The 20,297-nt window shown below is 39.9% G+C and overlaps 1 protein-coding gene across 1 annotated transcript in view; it reads left to right on the forward strand.

Annotated features, from left to right (window-relative positions):
• The window catches only part of LOC127355444 (hexokinase-1), a 21,673-nt gene continuing 1,376 nt past the window's right edge, over window positions 1–20,297 (forward strand). The window contains exons 1-17 of the mRNA XM_051386320.1: window positions 1–431; window positions 2,742–2,904; window positions 8,046–8,194; window positions 9,344–9,463; window positions 9,784–9,879; window positions 10,080–10,179; window positions 10,460–10,643; window positions 11,409–11,564; window positions 11,770–12,003; window positions 12,797–13,101; window positions 14,409–14,557; window positions 14,773–14,892; window positions 15,574–15,669; window positions 17,253–17,352; window positions 17,563–17,746; window positions 17,873–18,028; window positions 18,999–19,232. Coding sequence (XP_051242280.1) covers window positions 369–431; window positions 2,742–2,904; window positions 8,046–8,194; window positions 9,344–9,463; window positions 9,784–9,879; window positions 10,080–10,179; window positions 10,460–10,643; window positions 11,409–11,564; window positions 11,770–12,003; window positions 12,797–13,101; window positions 14,409–14,557; window positions 14,773–14,892; window positions 15,574–15,669; window positions 17,253–17,352; window positions 17,563–17,746; window positions 17,873–18,028; window positions 18,999–19,232 — 2,609 coding nt within the window. The 5' untranslated portion in view covers window positions 1–368. The remainder of the gene's footprint in view (window positions 432–2,741; window positions 2,905–8,045; window positions 8,195–9,343; window positions 9,464–9,783; window positions 9,880–10,079; window positions 10,180–10,459; window positions 10,644–11,408; window positions 11,565–11,769; window positions 12,004–12,796; window positions 13,102–14,408; window positions 14,558–14,772; window positions 14,893–15,573; window positions 15,670–17,252; window positions 17,353–17,562; window positions 17,747–17,872; window positions 18,029–18,998; window positions 19,233–20,297) is intronic.

The raw sequence follows: 20,297 nt of genomic DNA on the forward strand, positions 1-20,297 counted from the left end.
TGCTGCATCTCCCCAGAGCTAACAGGGAGCTAGCAGCTCAGAGGGAGGAGACACGGTCAAACCCAGCCTCTGTGTGTGTTTGTGTGTTTAAGTGTGCGTGTGTGAGTGTGTGTGTATGTGTGTGTGTGTGTGCCTGTCGCAGACTAGCAGGCACGGCCACTGCTGCACTCTTGTTTCACCAGACTTTTTCCTTTTAACCTTGCCTTGCCACGGTGCTCAGCACAGGCCTGCTCTTTCCTCCACTTCAGGATAAAGAGGGATCAGCGTGGGGGGACAGGAGAGAACAGACGGCAGCCTTCCTTTCTCTCCTTCTTTACTCTCTAACAACCTCGTAGTTGCTGACAGCTCCTGGCGGACGTGCAGGCAGGATGATAGCAGCTCAGCTTCTGGCCTACTACTTCACCGAGTTGAAGGATGATCAACTCAAAAAGGTGGGTGAAAAAGCAGCTTTTAACTGCCCCAGTGGTCCTTTTGTGTTGGACCGGAGGCTTGTGTAATGTGACATCAGCCATGGATGCCGGTTAACGGTAGCTGCATGTCAGCATTGAGCCTGTGGGGCGTATCAAGCTGGGAGAGGAGGATGCAGCATTTGGGAAGTAGAGGAAACGGAGGCCATGATGAATTATAATTTGGATTTGATTCTATTCTAGCTTCCTCAGGGGTTAGCATAGTTTGACATGGATGTCCTTGAGAAGGGCTGTGGTCAGTGATGGAGGTGGTGGGCTGCAGACAGACCTTAGTTATCGAGTGTTTCCGGAGCGTCGGTTGCCAGGGCGTCTGAAGCAGACAGGTGTCTGTGAGGGACTGTTGGGAAAAGTCGTGAGCTCCACAATCTCCTCCCTCTCTGGCTGCTTTCCCCACTCACAGATTCTTACTCTCCGTGACGGTTTCTCTCGCCTGTTTCATCTTTCGCCAGTTTACTCACTCATTCTCTTATTACCTAGGGCAAAGACGTCATAAACTCATTAGCAGAACACAGATATTGCCATCAGTGAAATCTGAGCTGCAATAAAGCCTCTGGTCATCTAGAGAAACTGACCTTGGGCTCAGTAGAAATTAGCCACTGATGGGATGTCAAACCGGTGACATGTTCCCAGGCACATAGTCAGATGAGATGAAGGGGGAGTGGGAGATTTATGATGTCATGTGTGATGTCACAGTGCAGTAGATGCACGTGTCTCTGCTGAAGTGGGTTAGTGGAATTTACTACAGCCTCTACTGGGGTGAATCAGAAGTTATCCAACCATGGATACCCTGGATATGACTGGTGCACTGCGTACCATATAAAGAAATGTAGCAGTTGCCTAAATGACCTTCTGCCTGTTCTGTAGAATAATTGTAAAATAGTAATAGTAAAATTAGCATCATTATAAAATAGTATCAACCTTTTTCACATCTGAAGTTCCGCTTTACAAACTCATGTTAAACAGCCAGACACTGTTCAAACACACAGCTCAATAATAAAATGAATAAATAACATGCCACCTTGGGTTTAAATATTGAACTCACTATGGGAATCATGTTGGAAGAAGCGGATACAGAAGTCAGGTGATACTGTTTTGTTTTTAATCGATTTAAAGGAACCGTGAAATGTAAGAGGCGTTAACGAAGTTGAATAATAACAAAAAGATCAATGTTTTGACATACAGCCTCATAAGGCTGACAGCAGAAGACAGGAATAGAACAAGGAGGGATTTGGCTCCTGTGATTTCAGGACATCATGACATAACATTACTGTATTGTTACTTTACATTGGATTAGTCTTATAATTTAGGAGGCTAATAATAGTAATTCCCCACAGAGTAGCCTGATGAGAAATGCATGGACTGTGCTTTCATGGCACAGAATGGATTTCTGAACTGTGGTGTGCCACATGGCATCCACTGTGTGATTATGTAACAATAACAGTGACTGTCCAGGGCAGTTCCCTCTTATCAAACATCCCATTAATTAGATGCATTTACTTTAACACAACAATTAAACTGCAATAATTGTTGCTATTTTAAACAAACTGATTATTATATTGCTGTGTGACTGATAAGGCATTTTATAAAGGCATAAGACATATTGAAAGTATCTCCACCTGGTGTTGTACTACAGTAATTGTTTTCAGGAGGTTGAGTTGGCTCAAGCTCGCTCTCACAATATGTGGTACTTTGTGTTAAGTGAATCAATGTATTGACTTTTTAATTACCACTTAGACTGACTACCCAATCTCCCAACATGCATCTCATTCAGTTAGTTAATGGTAACACAATCTAAGGTGTCCCTACATAGGAAAAAAAGAAATGAGGTTGAGGTAAACAAAGCGGAGTTCACTATATTCTTCATCAGGATCCCTCACAGTGCATATGTTGATACCATATCGAAGGAAAACTAGTTACCAGTGTTTAAATGTTTTAATTTCTAGTTACATTTTTAAGTCAAGTTAAAATTAAGTCAGTTTGTACACATGGTTAGGTACGGTTAACCAATAACATAGCAGGAAGCATCAGTAATGTTGCTATGGTTACCTTGAGTTCATTACACCTTGCACACTGATTTAACTGTGGTTACACTGATATTTAAAAGTACTGTTTCAGTACATCAGAAAATGCACTAACTGCACAGCCTGTCTGGATTATGTTGTTATGCCTTCACTGGATGTAAAAAAAAAAACCAAAAAAAACAAAAGTGATTCTTGTTTTTTAATAATTTGGCACATTTTGAATACTGTGTTGTGTCCCGCGCCTGTTCCTCAGATTGATAAGTACCTGTACTCCATGCGTTTCTCGGATGACACGCTGAAGGACATCATGAACCGGTTCCGCAGGGAAATGGAGAACGGGCTCGGCCGTGACACCAACCCCACCGCCACCGTCAAGATGCTGCCCACCTTTGTCAGGTCCATCCCTGATGGATCAGGTACAGTTTACATGAAGATTCTCAGGACAAAAACAACATCACTGTGATAACTGAATGTGTTTGTTTTAAGACATTCTACCTGAAGTGTCCATCACCTCTCACAGATCCCAAAAACATCATTTATTTTCTATTTAGTCAACAGGTTTATCATTACACATAAGTTAGTATCATATTCACATAAGCTGTCATTTTGCAAGCTTACCTTATCTAACAAACACATCCACTCAAATAGTATTTTGCTAATGATGAAGCGAGTGGTAAGTCAGCCAGCCAGCTGCATCCCAGCCACGCGGAATAACCCCTGGGAGTCTGGATGAAGCTAGGCACTTTGGAGCGTGGATAAAAGTCATATATGGAAAATGCGATCCGTATCCCTACATAGAAACAATCTTTTAAGTTATGTTAGAACCCGTAGACACTGGGCAATAAAAGGTGGTTAATTCATAAAAATAATACGTAAATGTTTCTTACATATGGAACCTTTAAGATGCTTTAGGGAAAGAGATCATAGTTCACTTTTGATATTTTCTGGGGTTTTAAAACTAGAAAAATCTGGGACTTGGAGACCATTAAAATCAGGGAGAGTAGCTTTAGTTGTACATCTCAGAGAAAAACTTTGACCACTTGGTGTAAAAAGAGCTTGCTAACTTGCTTCATTCTGTCAGGTATCGGTTGGAAATTATGAAGGTCCGTTATAAATATTTAGTTCAACTTGAAATATTTGTTTAATATTTAATTACCAGCCACTCCCCAACATCAGTTCCTGGTGTCCTTAAGGAAGCTCTGATGTGTCCTTTGGCAGAATTAGTTCATCGATTCAGCAAATAATTGCTAGGAAGGACAAACAAATTAATATTTTATTTCTGTTTTATACATATTTTTATTTTTGATATATTCATAATATATATATATAAAAGAGCACACAGTGCACTTTCAGTTCATCAAGACAACAACACAAAATCTAGTTTTATAACTCTAAATGGGGAACATCACTGTTGTGTGAAAGAAAACATCATGGGGCCGACAAATTCAGTGACATTAAAGGCAAAGTGATCCCATTCAGACAAAACAAAACATAACATAACAAAGAGTAAAGTGTCTTTGTTACATTATATACAGTCTATCTATACTGTAAGCGCGTTAAAGCGCCGCCTGATGTATCGCGTTTCTATCTGTCTATAAACAATGTGCTGATGGGGTAAAATCGTCAGACCTGTTCTGTGACATAAGCCTCTTTGTGTTGTGCTCTGGATTTGGTCTCAGTAGATCACTATTGTTTTAGTCCCGGGGCCAAACAGTTCAGCAGCGTGATAACAGTCTCGTAACACGCAGCCAACAACAGTGTCAGATGAAAACCTCCGAATGTCAGTCTGATTTGAATTTTATGAGACGATTTAATCGTTGGTTAGAGTTCTATATCGCCGTTAGATGAGGAGTCATAATGTTAGCAATGCCTGTGAGTGAAAGCTATAGAGAGCATTTCAAATAAGATAGAATATTTTTAAAAAGGAATAAAACAGAAATATCAGAGTTTGGGATTTCAAAATAAAAACCGCTAGAGAGGTGGTATGAAAATCTGTAATAATATGTATAATTTAAAAGACTATACATAAAGTAACATTATTAACAATGACAATTACCATGTCATTATATTTTATATCATAATGAAGTTATGGAGAAAAAAAAACACTAATTCCAGGCTATTTTACTGATCAAATGTTTATAGGGTGCAATAATTAAAATAAATAAAAATAAAAATAGTGGAGAAACAAGTGGAAAAATACAAAATTTCAGTAATCATTTTGATTCCTCAAAGTGAAGCTGTTTCTGAATGTGTGTGGGTATTCTTTGACAAAGCAGGATTACTTAAATGTGCTAAATGTCCCCCGAGAAAACAAACCACGCCTCAGAAAGGCTCGTCTAAACAGATTCTTGGCCGAAGTCAAGAGGTTTCGCTCCTCAGACTGAGCCTGTTTGCTGCCTAGCATGGCTTGTCCTCATTAGTAAACAGCGCAAGTACACAGAAATAACACCGAGTGCCTGTCAGACATACTGCGGTCCGAACAAGGCCAGTGGAGAGGAACAGGCCACGCTGCCTCCTGCCTTCTCTCACATTATAAATAGCCTCAGGTTTCAACAACTACACGAGGTCAGAGGGATCCAGCAAAGGGCAGAGTTGAAGCCATGGCAACAGTTAAACGTTTGAAAGCCTGGTCAGAAATGACGGACATGATGGGAGGGACGACTGTAGCAACAAGAATAAAAGATAACCTATCCTCCACTATGACATGTAGTTTCTGTAATAATCTTAATCCCTCGGGGCAGATGTTTGCGTCTCAAAGGTAAATGAGCAAATGAAATCATAGCTAAGCTCTAATGATGTCTGTTCAGAGTAATCTTTACTGTGTAATACCATTATACTAATTAGGGGGAAAAGTAATAAAGATAAAAACGTAGAAAGACCAGATAATCTCAAAATTTCCCCTTTTTGTCTGACAAATCCACTCGAAATCTCATGAGTTCAGTTTTTGCTGTAAAATTTCAATCTGGAAACCATCAACTGAGCATCCACTGAAGAACAATCGAATGTTTCTGCATCTCTTCCTGTATGTGCATTAATGCTTTCTGTGAACAATGAAGACAACTGTACAATATACAGTAGAGAGGCCATTCAAGGTTGCATTTGCACTCAATGGCTATTTCTGACAACAACAACAAAAAATGCTGGTCATAAATAGTATCAAACATGGGGCTTATCAAAAACAATCTTAACTCAAGGTCCATTTAGCTTTTTAGAGAGCTCATGAGAACAGTGAGAGATGTGGTTGAAAGTCAGAGGAGCTTCACACATTGGGTGAAGCCTGATCACATTACCACTTATGCAACCAAATTCACTCTCTTCCCTGCAATGAATATGGTGCTACTGGAGGCAATGATCACAATACAGAAGTGATGGCTCTCAAAAGTTCAGGAGCCAGACGTAATCCATCAACGTTCAGTCTCCGGCTAACTGTGGCACATCAAACAATCTCGTCATGTTTTTTTTTTTTTTTTTTTTTCCCCAAAAAAGCTTGGGTTTGGAAAATTCTATGGAAAAAAAGTTGGAATTGGTTTCTTTTAGGATCTAAATGTACAATATGACCACACCTTCAGATGGCTGGAGTTATGGGGATTATATCTCTTTAAAACTGAGTAAACATCTTGGTTTGTTGGCAGTATTATAGTCAGGATCAAATTTAAGCATGACAACCACATTTCTGCTGGCTAATTATAGTAAATCCTCACATTAAGTTTGTCTCTGTGCTTTTGCATCTTTATCCTAAGTTTTTATTATAATAGTTTATGCCTGACAGGACTTTATCCAAAAACATAATAACACTCACCACAGTCAACACTATGGGTTCAGTTATAAAACTACTGCAATAAAGACTGAGAATCCAACATGTATATATACCAAGAAGTGGCGGCTCACATATACCAGCACTGAGATTATAGTGGGGCGGGACTATAAAATGGACACATGACCTTCGGCAAATCAGTAACACTTCTATATGTAAGGCTGGTCACATCTCATTCCAGCCAGGTCAGGGAGATAAATAGCGCATTGCAGCAAACACTACAGTCATGGTGGAACTAAATGAAGAACATTGTTCTGCTGGGAGGCAGGATGTCCAGGCTGTTTGCATGCGACCAAAAGGTCACAGGTCTGATCCCTGCAACAGTTAAATGCACATCCACACAGTATCATGTGTTTTGTTGCAGTGTCCTTTTGCAAGACACTTAATCCGTCTCTATTCTTTCATTGTAACTCACTCTAGATCAGTGACAGATGAATACCTAAAAGCTAAATTAATCATTTTAATCCAAAATGAGAATACAACTGTTTAAAAAGAGAGCTACGGCACTCTTTGATGACTACTCATAATAGGATACAAATGGTTAAATATCAGAAATTATTAGCTCTCTTTTTACATTCACTCACAAATTAGTAACATTTTAGAACATGTGATGTAATGACCTGTAGCTTTAAAGTAATGGGAAATATAAACAAGTTTCGTTTTGGAATAAAGTAAATGAAATACTATATTTAATGTTACAAGAAAGCTTCTCTCAACAGAGGATACATTTACGTTTTGGCGTGTTGCCTGGAGTGAGCCTCTACCTGAGCACCTGGCTGTTGGCTCCGATCACATAAAAGGGTTGTGGAAAACTAGCTAAAGTGCATCTTAAAATAAGGTCATTTTGTTTACTTGTGTGTAATGGGCACTTCCCTTTTCAGGCTTTTAGTTTCTGAAGGAGTTCAGGTTGCCAACCTTAATAATAACTTTGTTGTTTGTGCGTTTTATTACATGTGCCACAAATCTGGATTGTACAGACACACTGCCATCATCTGCATCCCAATAATGGGATGTCAAGAGTAAGACAAACAAACCTGAAGAAGCACTGATGTTGCTGATGGACACAGTGACCTTTAATAGACAATCAAAAACTAATAAAGTCCTCCCATCAGAACCGTCCGGGGTCTGGTAACTCTAAACAACGAGCGAGCCACACAACACAACAGGTGGCATTCATGCTCCCCAGTGGGTTGCCAGAGCGTCTGTACAACCTGGGAATGAGACCCAACAATCAACTATCTTTCTCCAGAATGACTGACCCCAACTTTCAGTTTCAAGTCTTCAATTTTTGTAAATTTAAAATTCTTTAAATATCACAAAACCCTCCTTAAAACCCTTCCGATGACAATGCTAAAAATACAGTGTCATGCATGGTAAACAAGGGTTTTTCTTGACTCCCTAAAAGTTTATATGTTGGAGATGTTCACCTGACAACAGCAAACTCTAATTTGGTGGTCAATGGTAGCCCTAAGTTCAGTTACAGACGTCAGTTTTGTTTCCATTAAACAAATCCTTTGGCACACCTGAACCAAATCCTGTTTTCTGGTTTGTTTTTAATACTGAAGTTCAGATGATCATGATAGCCACTGTGGCTGTACAGGTAAATAATAGCTCCACCTAAACAAACTTCATTAACAGAGAATCTAAAGGAAGGAGACATTACAGTACTACTTACATGTTGTACTTCATTGCAAAGTACAAACCTCAAACCTCTAACTTTTATCTGTGTTTTCATTTTGACAGAAAAGGGGGACTTCATAGCTCTGGACCTTGGGGGGTCAAACTTTCGGATCCTGCGTGTCAAAGTGACACAGGACAAGAAGCAGCCGGTTCAAATGGAGAGCCAGGTTTATGACACCCCTGATGACATCATCCATGGCAGCGGGTCACGGGTAAACACAAATATATACCTACTATATTTAGAGTCTTAGTTTTGGAACATCAGGGTTCGACAGTCTGGATGGAGATTACTAAACACATGCACCAGATGCTATCTAAACTGTCCACATGTTGTTATCCTTATCATCAGCAAATACTTCCCAAATACTGTATGACCCAGGTCAGACACTCATCTGTTTCCTCTCAAAATATTCAATGTTTGTGTCTGCCTTGCACACAGAGCACAGCAGCATTTAAGGTCAGGTCGAGGATCAATACGTGTAAAATGACCTCCTCGATAAGCTGGGAGCGATGAGAGTGAAGTCAGAACCTACGCTGACCTTCACTGAACTTGTAGAGAACAGCTGGCAGCTGTATTGTAACATGAGAACCAAAACATGAGCCACTGTCTGAGGCTGTGTGATTGGATCAAAGCATGACTTCCACAGACACAGCAAAGACAGATGCTGCTTAATGAAATGTCAAGGGGACAGCTGGCCAAAAATGTAATGTGCTATATGAACATGTTGGTTAACAAGGAGGTTTTCTTTTAATGGGGAGTGATCTGGTCATATATACACACAAATATGAAGCAAAACTTTTAGCTTAGCCTTCATCAGAGTGAAAATCACAAAAGACATCTTCTTCCAGTATAGTGATTTAAAAGCTTCGAAACCATGAAGTTATGAGTCTTGATCTTGTATCTTCATCAATCTATCTCGCCTCCATTATCGTTATGTAAACTATTTAAAAGAGGTTTTGGTTTAATTTATGGTCATTTTGGAGATTGTAAGTTACAGTGCTGATGAACTGTATTGTGTTATACTGAGAGGTGTTTCAAATATTAAGTTACTATAATACCATTCCATTGCCTTGCACATTATAAGCTTTATGAAGTAACAAGGGCTGCTGAATTAAGACTGCATGAGCTTTGGTTAGGTGTACCTAATAAACTGGACGGTGACACAAATATTTTTAGTTTTTACTTATCTTTGCATTTTTATACTTGATATTTTTCCCTTATCAGGAATATCCCTATTTTGTCAGACACTGCGTGTGTGGTAGAAGATAAGAGAAAAGTCAAATGTTTGTTAGATGCTGTTGTTGGTAAAAGGTTTTGCATTTTTGATCTTGTTATTCTAAAGTCCCTTTTTTGTCTGCAGCTCTTTGACCATGTTGCAGATTGCCTGAGCGACTTCATGGAGAAGCAAAAAATCAAGGATAAAAAGCTTCCTGTAGGATTTACGTTCTCCTTCCCCTGTGCCCAGTCCAAACTAGATGAGGTAAGCACTTCAACAAATGTGCTATAGTTTGAAGTTTCTCATTTGTCAAGTCTTGCGGTATAAGGTTCCTAAATTAAATGTGGATGTTTTAGGACTGTATATGAAACAAGTGTGTGTGAGAATTGTGGCATATTTTATAAAAACTGCTTTTTTTAAGTTTTTGCTTTTGCAGAATAGCTAAATAATGTGAAATTTAAACCAAATGTGTTGTTGGAAACTGATGCTGTGGTTGGAATAGTAATGGACAGACATTTTTGGACTTGCCAAGCCTGTCTAACTCTAAGTTAAAGCTTGGCCTTATAAAACAACATGTTTTATAGGCGGTCCTATTGACATGGACAAAGAAGTTTAAAGCCAGTGGCGTAGAAGGCATGGATGTTGTGAAGCTTCTGAACAAGGCCATCAAGAAACGAGGGGTGAGTTTTTTCTTTTTCTGGTATACAAAAAGTAACATTCAATGTCATAGTTTTATTGTTTGACGAATTTCAAAATACACTCCCCATAGCAACTATTTTATTAGTCAAAAAGAAAATTGTTCCATCAATGATTTAAAAATGTGTCTGCTGACAGTAATTTTTGATTTTGTTTTGAGATAAATATAATCCTGTTTTTACAGGACTATGAGGCAGACATCATGGCGGTGGTGAATGACACAGTTGGCACAATGATGACCTGCGGATTTGATGATCAGCGCTGTGAAGTGGGCATCATCATAGGTAAACACTGCACAGACGACATATTTTGGGGGGAATAAATTACTTATTTACATTAGAATTATACAGCAGTGTGCTTTAATCTTTGATCAGTGTTTTAATTTGAGCAAAAAGCAGATTAAGTCAACACATTATATCCAAAGCACCTTACAGTACCATGTTCACAGTTCTACATGTGGGGGCGCCAAAGGTATTGTAACCTTAACCCTGGCATCAGTGGGACAATGCACTCTGCCTACTGAGCTCCACAGAGCAAAAGTCATGCAGCTCTGCATCCTTTCAGGAACGGGAACAAATGCCAGCTACATGGAGGAACTGCGTCACATTGACCTGGTGGAAGGAGACGAAGGGCGGATGTGTATCAACACCGAGTGGGGTGCCTTCGGGGATAACGGGTCCCTAGAGGACATTCGCACAGAGTTTGACCGAGAGATCGACAGGGGCTCTATCAACCCAGGAAAGCAGCTGTAAGATTTTTCATCAAACCTTTATTCAATCACGCAAGAGTTTACCAATCAATAGTCTTCATGAGAAATGTCCTTCTTGAAATAACCTGGGGGATAATGTACCTACAGTCTGCCCTTTCAAAACCCATATCTTCCCCGTGGGTTCAAGGATTCTAGCTCTTCAACTGTGGAACACCCACATTAAACACAGTACTGTTCAAACTGTGAAACATACAGTGCACGATACGTAAAACAGGTTTACAAAGACACCTGACATGGTGTCATTTAACATTCAACAAACAGCCACCATTTGGTAAGTCTTGTCCATTGACACAGAATCACAAAACACTGAAAGTGCAGTAGATGAAGCACATTTTATATGTGCATGTATACTAAAGTGCAGTATAGCTCATATGCATCAGTCATGTTCTTAATTATGTAGCTGTGTGGTAAAGAAGTTTAATCTACTACGACAAAGCAGGATGCTTGCTTTTTTCAGGGATCCAACCCTCTTTGTTTTCATAGTTTGCTGCTGTTTGCTGCTGTTCTTTGTTTTCTGTGTTATTGTATACACAATACTCTATAAATGCTGAGTTTTTGTTCCTAAAGTACAACTATAACATCCTAGAAACAGAGAAAGACACTATATGCCTTCCAAAACTGTATCCTGCCAAGCAAGAGCTGCATATCAATTCTACTTTGCGTCTTTGAAGAGAAGATGGAATGGCTAATGCCAACTGTATACAGTACATCATCTAAAATGCTGCTGTGTTTCTCTCTGCTCAGGTTTGAAAAGATGGCCAGTGGGATGTACATGGGAGAGCTGGTTCGACTCATCCTGGTCAAGATGGCCAAAGAGGGGCTGCTATTTGAAGGACGGATAACCCCTGAGCTCCTGACGAAAGGGAAGATTGAGACGAAACATGTTTCTGCCATTGAAAAGTGAGTGGGGAGAATGACTTGCAGTGTAATGCACAAGGGAAAAATATGATTTTATTTTTTGAGTGAAACATAATTGCAGATTTTTATAGGAATTAAAAATACATTTTGTGGGCATGAAAATGTGAACATATAAATGATCATCTGGAGTTTAAGCGAATGCTAGTTTATTGCTTTCATCAATAACAAGAAATACTTGACCTTTTAGGACTAAAGAAGGACTGAAGAAATGTATGGAAATCCTGACAAGGCTCGGGGTGGAGCCTTCAGATGAAGACTGTCTGGCTGTGCAGCACGTGTGCACCATCGTGTCCTTCCGGTCCGCAAACCTAATTGCTTCAACATTGGGAGGCATCCTTGCTCGCCTAAAGGAAAACAAAGGAGTTGCACGCCTCCGCACCACCGTGGGCATAGATGGGTCTCTCTACAAGATGCACCCTCAGTGAGTATTCTTTAAGAGAGGGCCTGAATGGAGAGTTGTGTAGAAAGTAAAGTAATGCCTCCTACTGACTAAATTAGCCTTCATGTTTGCCTTAAAAACACCGCCCACCCAAAAAACCCCATCAAAACCAGAATGGGGTGACAACTGGGGTGCGTAGGCAAGGCAAACAAGAAACAAGATCCTCTGAGGAATATAGAGGATGCACACAAGACATTCCTTTTAGTGGTGGGAAGATTTCAGATTCTCCCACGCTATTCCAAAACACTTCTACCGGGTTTAAGCCAGGTTGATGCTTCTTCATAAAATAGCTTTTTGAAGAGGTTATTTGGTCGTAGGGTCGGGTTATAATCCAACATTATCATCTATTTAAAGTTTAATCACAAACAAAATGAGCTCTTAGGTTAACATTTAAAAATAACATTGAAATACAGGGCATTGCTTTGAACATTATTCCCATATTGTGATAAATGTCTGTGTAGAAAATATCCAGATTAATGCCATGATAATTACTTCAACAGTTTCACCCTGCCCTATTTACTCGTGTGCTGGTGCTTACATTATATAATAATATGTTCCAATAAAAGTAAAGTAGCAATGTAATATTTCACTTCACAGTGAAAAGAGGAGTGTATGTGTGAAATACCACGTAAGACCATCTCAAATACTGTACAGTATCTTACTCTATGTCTACATCCCAACAAGATTTGATGTTGAATCACCAGCGATTAACATTTTGGGTTTCATTACAGTGATCAAGCCTCTCTCAATAAGATATCTTCTGTTCTCTGAACAGATATGCTCGCCGTCTGCACAAGACAGTGCGTCGCTTGATCCCAGACTCAGATGTCCGCTTCCTGCTGTCTGAGAGTGGGAGTGCGAAAGGCGCAGCCATGGTGACAGCAGTGGCGTATCGTTTGACGGAGCAGGCGCGCCAGATTCAGCAGACTATGGCAGAATTCCGGCTGAGCAAAGCCCAGCTTTTAGAAGTGAAGAAACGCATGAGGGTGGAGATCGAAAGAGGCCTCAAGAAGGAAACCCACAAGGAGGCTACAGTCAAAATGCTGCCAACCTTTGTTCGCAGTACACCAGATGGAACAGGTGACTAAAAAGACAGATATGCAGACAGGTGGGGGGGGGAATACACAGTAGTGGATTTTCTTTCCTTATTCTCCTTTAAAGATGATATATACGATCATACACTACATCAGTATATCTATTTTTAGAGTGTGTTGTAGTGACATTCCCTATACATATTATGGCAGAGGTGTACTGCCTCGTCTGCTCATGTCAGAGGGAACTCATTCTACTTTCATGAAACATTATTATTTATTATTTTAAGGGAAACAAACTGTTGCATTGTATCACACAGCAAACATGGCTTAATCATTAGATTAGGGCGTAGTATGCCATTACCAAGTAACTATTCTCAGCTCAGAACGTTAGCAATTATTGATCGATCATGTCATACGTTTGCTTTGCAGTAACTAATCAAAGTGGCTTGCTGTGCTGTCTGAGAAAACAAAATGTTCTAAAAAGTTAGGAAAACTGTGTGAGGAAAAAACTCACTGCACAAGCAGAGGACCTCAAGCAGTCAAACATCAGGCTGAAGTTAGTTTGAAAACCACAAGGTGGACATGTTTCACCCAATATAGTCTATCAATTTGAAGTTAGTTTACAGTTAGATAACTAACTTTTGAATTTTGAAGAGTTGTTTTCTATTAACCAGTTTCCTTTAACACTAAAAACATCATTTTACTGTGACTGGAGACAGCACAGCTTATTTGAAATGTTTGTTGGTTTACATACCTCAACGACATCTTGTCAGGTTATAACATGACAACAACAAAGAGGTGCAACGACTTCTGTGTCATCTTTTAATTAAAGTTAATGGCGGGCCATTAATTAAATTGACTGTTATTGTTCAGTTGATGCTCCCCAGTTTGCACCTCAATTTTAAGCAGAGCCTGTCTATTTGGACGTTTTCCAAAATCAGAACTGTACTATAAGACAGTGAACACAAGTGAATCAGGTTCTTATCTACAGGCATATCACTGTCATTAAGTTTAACCATCATCGCCTGTCTCTTTTCATTAAGTAGACTTCTTTTACCCTGTATTATTTAAGTAAAACCAAATGGTGGCTATTTGTTGCATGTTAGAATGACACTATGTCAGGTGTCTTTATAAACCTATTTTACGTATCATGCACTGTATCTTTCACAGTTTGAACAGTACTGTGTTGAATGGGGGTGTTCCACAGTGGAAAAACTAGAATCCCTGAATCCTCTGGGATCCTCTGGGTTTTGAAAGGGCAGACTGTAGCTACAGAACCCCCTAGGCTATTTCAGTGGTGACAGATTAAGTTTTGTTGATTCTTTGGCTAACAAGACGTTTCTTGTAATACAGAGAATGGAGATTTCCTTGCTCTGGATCTCGGAGGGACAAACTTCCGCGTCCTTCTGGTAAAGATACGCAGTGGGAAGAGGCGATCAGTGGAGATGCACAACAAAATCTACGCCATTCCCATAGAAGTGATGCAGGGCACAGGAGAAGAGGTAATGATTTTCAGTTTAGTTTCTCTGTTGCCCCTAAGGATTTCATGCTTGTATAGAAATAATAATAATAAACATAAATAGTCTTACTTTCCCTATTTTGGATGTAGCCTTATGCCTATTTCTGTTTAACATGTAATAGTCACTATAAACAACGTTGGCAGGATGCGTCTAAACATTTTAGTCATTGAAAATAAAGCCTGTACGTCTCTTTTCAGCTCTTTGACCACATTGTGCACTGCATCTCCGACTTCTTGGATTACATGGGAATGAAAAGTGCTCGACTGCCACTGGGTTTCACCTTCTCCTTCCCCTGCCATCAGACCAGCTTGGATGCAGTATGTTGTCTACCTATTATCTCAAAAATAGTACACATTTTTTTGTAAAATAGAACCACACCTAGGTAGCGATAGCCACGATTAATCGGGCTGATTATCTAGCATTTTCTAATAATCGGCGTCGGCCGATGTCTGTGCCCATGAGGCAGATAAACAGAACTGTCTTCAGACACATCTGCTGGCAGCTTTGTCAGTGTAGCTGCTGTAGAACAATGTTAGCACTGCCCTTTGTGAGTATTGGGATGGTGGGGAAAAAGCTGGTTTCAATCCCTGTACTGTAACTCTCATGCAACTCTCTGATTTATCCATGACTTTTCTTTGTCTGGATATTGGCATTATATAGTCGGACATCAGCAGCCAAGCCAGGCCAATGAAAAACTCACAATAGAGTCGGAGCTTACCAGAATTGTCAGTGCAAATGGTGGCAAGAAGTTTAAGTTTAAGTTTAGAGTACAGATTTGGCAGAACAAGAGCAACTAAAGAATCTTGTTCAAAGGACACATTAGCATTACTAATCCATTGCCTCCATCCACGTTTTCCCTTCCTGTTCAGGATTTCGAGAGCTGACCTTTTAGCTGCTCTTACCTCTTCAACCTTTAGCTGATTACAGAGTGTTATTATTATTGTATTGTACTATCCCAACAATGAGATATTTCACGGTAAGTGCTGTGTGCTCTGCAGGGTATCCTCGTAACCTGGACCAAAGGCTTCAAGGCCACAGACTGTGAGGGCGAAGATGTGGTGGAGCTTCTTCGGGACGCGATCAAGAGGAAAGAGGTAACCGCAAACATGATCTTCTTTATGTATTATGCTACTAGAACTGCAGCAGACACCAACGCAAACACTAGCTTCTCCATTACTTTCAACACTTAACACTTCATATGACAAACCAATCGTACTGTGGGATTCTTGTGCTGCCACTGTAAGAAAATTAGACACTAACAGAGAAAATAGTATGATTAAGTAAGGGCGATAAAAAACCTAATTAAAAGAACACTTTAGTATAAATATCTGCCATTTTCCTGATAGTTAAAATTAACTTGCTGTTCTGTTTGTCTGTTTTTGTTTGGAAAGTATTGTTTAGAACTTAAAGACTAGATGTATAGTTTGGGCATGGTTTGTTCTCTAATATTGCTTTAAAGGCAAACATACAAAAGGTTTGACTAACAGACCTCTTAGCTGACAGATGCAGCAAACTGGATTTCAACCAACCTCTGCAGTAATTTTAAATGCGATTAAGTGATTTCAGTTCAGACTTCCTTTGGCATTACATGTTTGTTTTATCTACCTGTACACAACTACTGTTGTATTAAAGTATACAAATGAAAACGTCCCCTGCACTGAAACACTGCAATAAGGAACCCTCTAATAGACTGTAATGAAATTTAATGAACAAAAACTTTATAAGACGGCAATACAACATATATTATAGCAGTAAGCTGCTGAACAACACGTGGCTACATGTTAATCCTAGAATACCGACTGACACATTTGGACTGAACTGCAATTTTGCAGTTCCAGCATGAAGACAATTAGCCCCACCCCCACAGTGTAAACCTACAGCTTAACAGCACCTATTATGGCCTGGTATTACAGCTGAGATAATACATTTCAGTACTGATTATTGCATCTGCTTTGTATTCAGGAAGTTTTGTTATTGTTATATCATCACTTTTAAGTTTCTTATATCGATTTTACCCTTTTAGATGGAGAATGCAGTAAGTATTAATTGACTGTAAATCATTAACTGGCAGGTAAAGCAGCGCAGGACGGGAGCAGTGTGTGGTTATTGATGTGGTAGCATGTCATAACACCTGGAAAAACCTACTTTCAGATATTGTGGAGGAGTGTGTGTCTGCAGTGTGGCGTCTTATTTAAGCTCAGAATCAGCACAGTGATGATAAGGTGTGTGTTTGGCAGAGCTGCTGAATTTTTGCGGCTCTTCTGAAACAGCTTTTTATTGTGTAGGTATGTGAGTGAACTGCATTGTGCTCCGTGTGATGTTTGAAAAGTTGCCAGTTCTGACATTAATCCTTCTGTCAACAAACCCATTAAGCAACAATTGTTGGATATAAAATGTGGACTTAATATTGCTTTAATGTTGAGTAAAAACCTGGAAACATAAGTGATATTATGTATTAATGAATCCTTTTGTATCCTGTAGAGAGAAAGAAAACACTATCTAGCATTACCATTCTAATCATTTAAAAGTAACATGACTTCATTAACTTATTGGATTATAACACAAAGCATGAATCTTGAATTGTGAGATTTGTGTAATGTAGGGACCAAATTCCTTTTGCAACAGCTGTCATCGTACTTCTACCAGTGCTTCATTTTCTAGTTACTTGTTTTCACAGGAGTTTGAGCTGGATGTGGTCGCCATAGTGAACGACACAGTGGGGACGATGATGACCTGTGCATATGAGGAACCCACCTGTGAGGTGGGGCTGATCGCAGGTGAGTTAAACACCACCGCGTTTTTCAAGTTTAAGGTGACAGAACTTGGTAAACAATTAGGCGGTGAACTTGTACACACATTTTATTGTTGTCTACAGAACAAATAGGAAACTCTAATCCACAGTTAGAAAATGTCTTGGGTTTGTATGTTTAAAATGAGGTACCGTTCAGGGTTTTTGAGACTGATGCAACGTGTCTGTGTCCTCTCAGGGACAGGCAGTAACGCCTGTTACATGGAAGAGACGAAGAACATCGAGATAGTGGAGGGAAACGAGGGCCGTATGTGTGTCAATATGGAGTGGGGGGCGTTTGGAGACAACGGCTGTTTGGATGACATCAGGACACAGTACGACCAGGCGGTGGACGAAAACTCACTCAACGAAGGCAAACAAAGGTCAACACACCTCCAGTGTCAAACTATATGCATCTGAAAAACCCCTGATAGTGATCTAATGTCTAATGTCCAGTGTTTTATCCTCTTACCACTAACTTAAGATGGTCTCTTTCTTATACATGTCAGATATGAGAAGATGTGCAGCGGTATGTACCTCGGAGAGATCGTCAGGCAGATTTTGATTGATCTGACCAAGCGAGGCTATCTCTTCCGGGGACAAATCTCAGAGACGTTGAAGACCAGGGGCATCTTTGAGACAAAGTTCCTGTCACAGATAGAGAGGTGAGTGAATCACTTCACATCAGTGCTCAAATCAAAGGCAGACAAAAAAGTATTTGTACTGTCTGTTACAAACTACTGTCATAAAGTGAAAGAAATTTACCAAAATAATAAATTATAACAACTAACCCCAGCACAATTTCTATGTCTACACCATATATCACAAATTGATAACTAACAGTAAACGAGTACCCGTGGGTGGCTTTGTCTTTAAAAGAACCATACCATAACATATAAGGCGGTGCGTGTTTAGTCCATTTAGTAAAAATCACAGATTGTTTGCATTAATGCCAACCATTATCCAAAGCCAAGAGCGTGGTTTTCCTACCTCCCTCACAGAATGAATATTAAGTTGCAGAAATACAATTTAAAGTACAGAGAAAGGCATGTCTGCTTTCATTTTTATCATATTTACATCATTCTTGTATGATAATTTTGAATCAATCTGCACTAATAACTGTATAACCACACAACTATAACTTAAATATTGAAATGGTATTTGTCAAAGCAAATATGATCTTCAATGTAATGGATTATCTACGTATAACAAATACGTTCATGTTGATTTTCATACTGTAGGGAAATGAATGGAAACTGGCGGCTGCCTGGAGGTTGGAAAAACCAAATTAAAAACCCTGAAACACCAGAAACAGATGGCCACGCTGTAAAATACAATTTATATATAATTATTTCTATGCAGTCTATGGTTAAGACATACAAAAACAGTAGTATGAGCAAGAGGATGAGTGCATAAAAGGACATGGTTAAGCAGTATTGTTCACAGAAATGTAGCATCTAGCAGGATAACACACCTAGGTATGAGAGGAGGAGGGGCACGCAATGTGACGACTTGAGTTTATACACTGTTTAAGCCTACCTTAGCCTCTGGAGCAGCTGAGAGGTATCTGGTGTCACTCCTGCTGTTGGCTGACCTCTGACACACTCTTCCCCCCCCGCCCCTCCTGGTTCACAGCGATCGTCTGGCGCTGCTGCAGGTCAGGGCGATCCTGCAGCAGCTGGGGCTCGACAGCACCTGTGATGACAGTATTATCGTCAAGGAGGTGTGTGGCACGGTGTCCCGCCGTGCGGCGCAGATCTGCGGAGCCGGAATGGCTGCAGTGGTGGACAAGATCCGTGAGAACAGAGGACTGGACCACCTGGATATTACCGTGGGCGTGGACGGCACGCTGTACAAGCTGCACCCACAGTAAGACATATAGAACATAATAGAGGGCGTGTTTGGAGGAAAAGGTGCCCATTCATTCTAAAACACTACAATACATATTGAATTTCATCAGGCTGCAAAGGTTGTAGCTTTTTTTTATTTTCTTCTATCAGTTATTTCAGAAGAGTGGATGGAACTCATTTTGAATCATAGTATTTTAGATCATTTTTTTCAAACTAAATACTGCTTCTAAAATCTCAGAACACTTAATAATAAAGGCCTTTCATAAGATAGGACAAATAGAGCTGGTTAACAGAAAAGCAAAATGTATTAATTTATCAAGCAAACATTCACCAACGTAAGATTTGCTGCTTTTTTTTGGCTTGTTTTGGGTTTTGGACTGTTGACAAATTTTCAGACATTATTTAAAACTGTTTCTCAAACTGTCTAAAGGTTAACTGTGTCATATTTGTAAGAATATTTGGGCAGCAGTAAGAGAGGAGTTAAAAGGCACAATGAGTAGGATCTAAAACTGTTCAGCTGTGTCTCTATCAGCAGAAACCCCGCCCCCTGCCTGTACTTTCTCATTTTGCTGTGTTCAGGACATTTCTGGGCGTCAACCTTTGGGCAGTGGGTGTGTAGCCCCCCAGCAAATAACAGCTTGCAGATCCAGATTGTCCGCTTATAAGCACACATTCAAGAGGAAGCTACAGCAACAAAAAGTCCTACTTCTGCCTTTCACGTTGACATGTTATTTTCATTTCATGTAACGTCTTTTCGGCCTCTCAAACGCTTACCACTGCTTCAAGTTCTTGTTCTTGTTTCTTGTTATTTAACAGTCTTGTCACCTGTGATACCATCATTCTTTCTTGCAAGTAATTTGCCACTTTGCATATAAAAGTAATGGAAGCACTGCATTTAGTCGAGCTCTTTTTGCAGAAGCATCCAAATGTTGACATCTTAGTTCCTGTAAATCGAGGGTCTACTAGGGGACTGTCTCGTGAACCAGGGTTACCGAGGTAGCTGGACAACTGCACATCCAGGAGCTCTTGTAACTTTAGTTTATCGATTGTTATCCAGGTATCATAATCCATCTTCTTCACACAG

This window comes from Dicentrarchus labrax, unplaced genomic scaffold, assembly GCF_905237075.1.
Source record: "Dicentrarchus labrax unplaced genomic scaffold, dlabrax2021, whole genome shotgun sequence".
In the NCBI taxonomy this organism is placed as follows: domain Eukaryota; kingdom Metazoa; phylum Chordata; class Actinopteri; family Moronidae; genus Dicentrarchus; species Dicentrarchus labrax.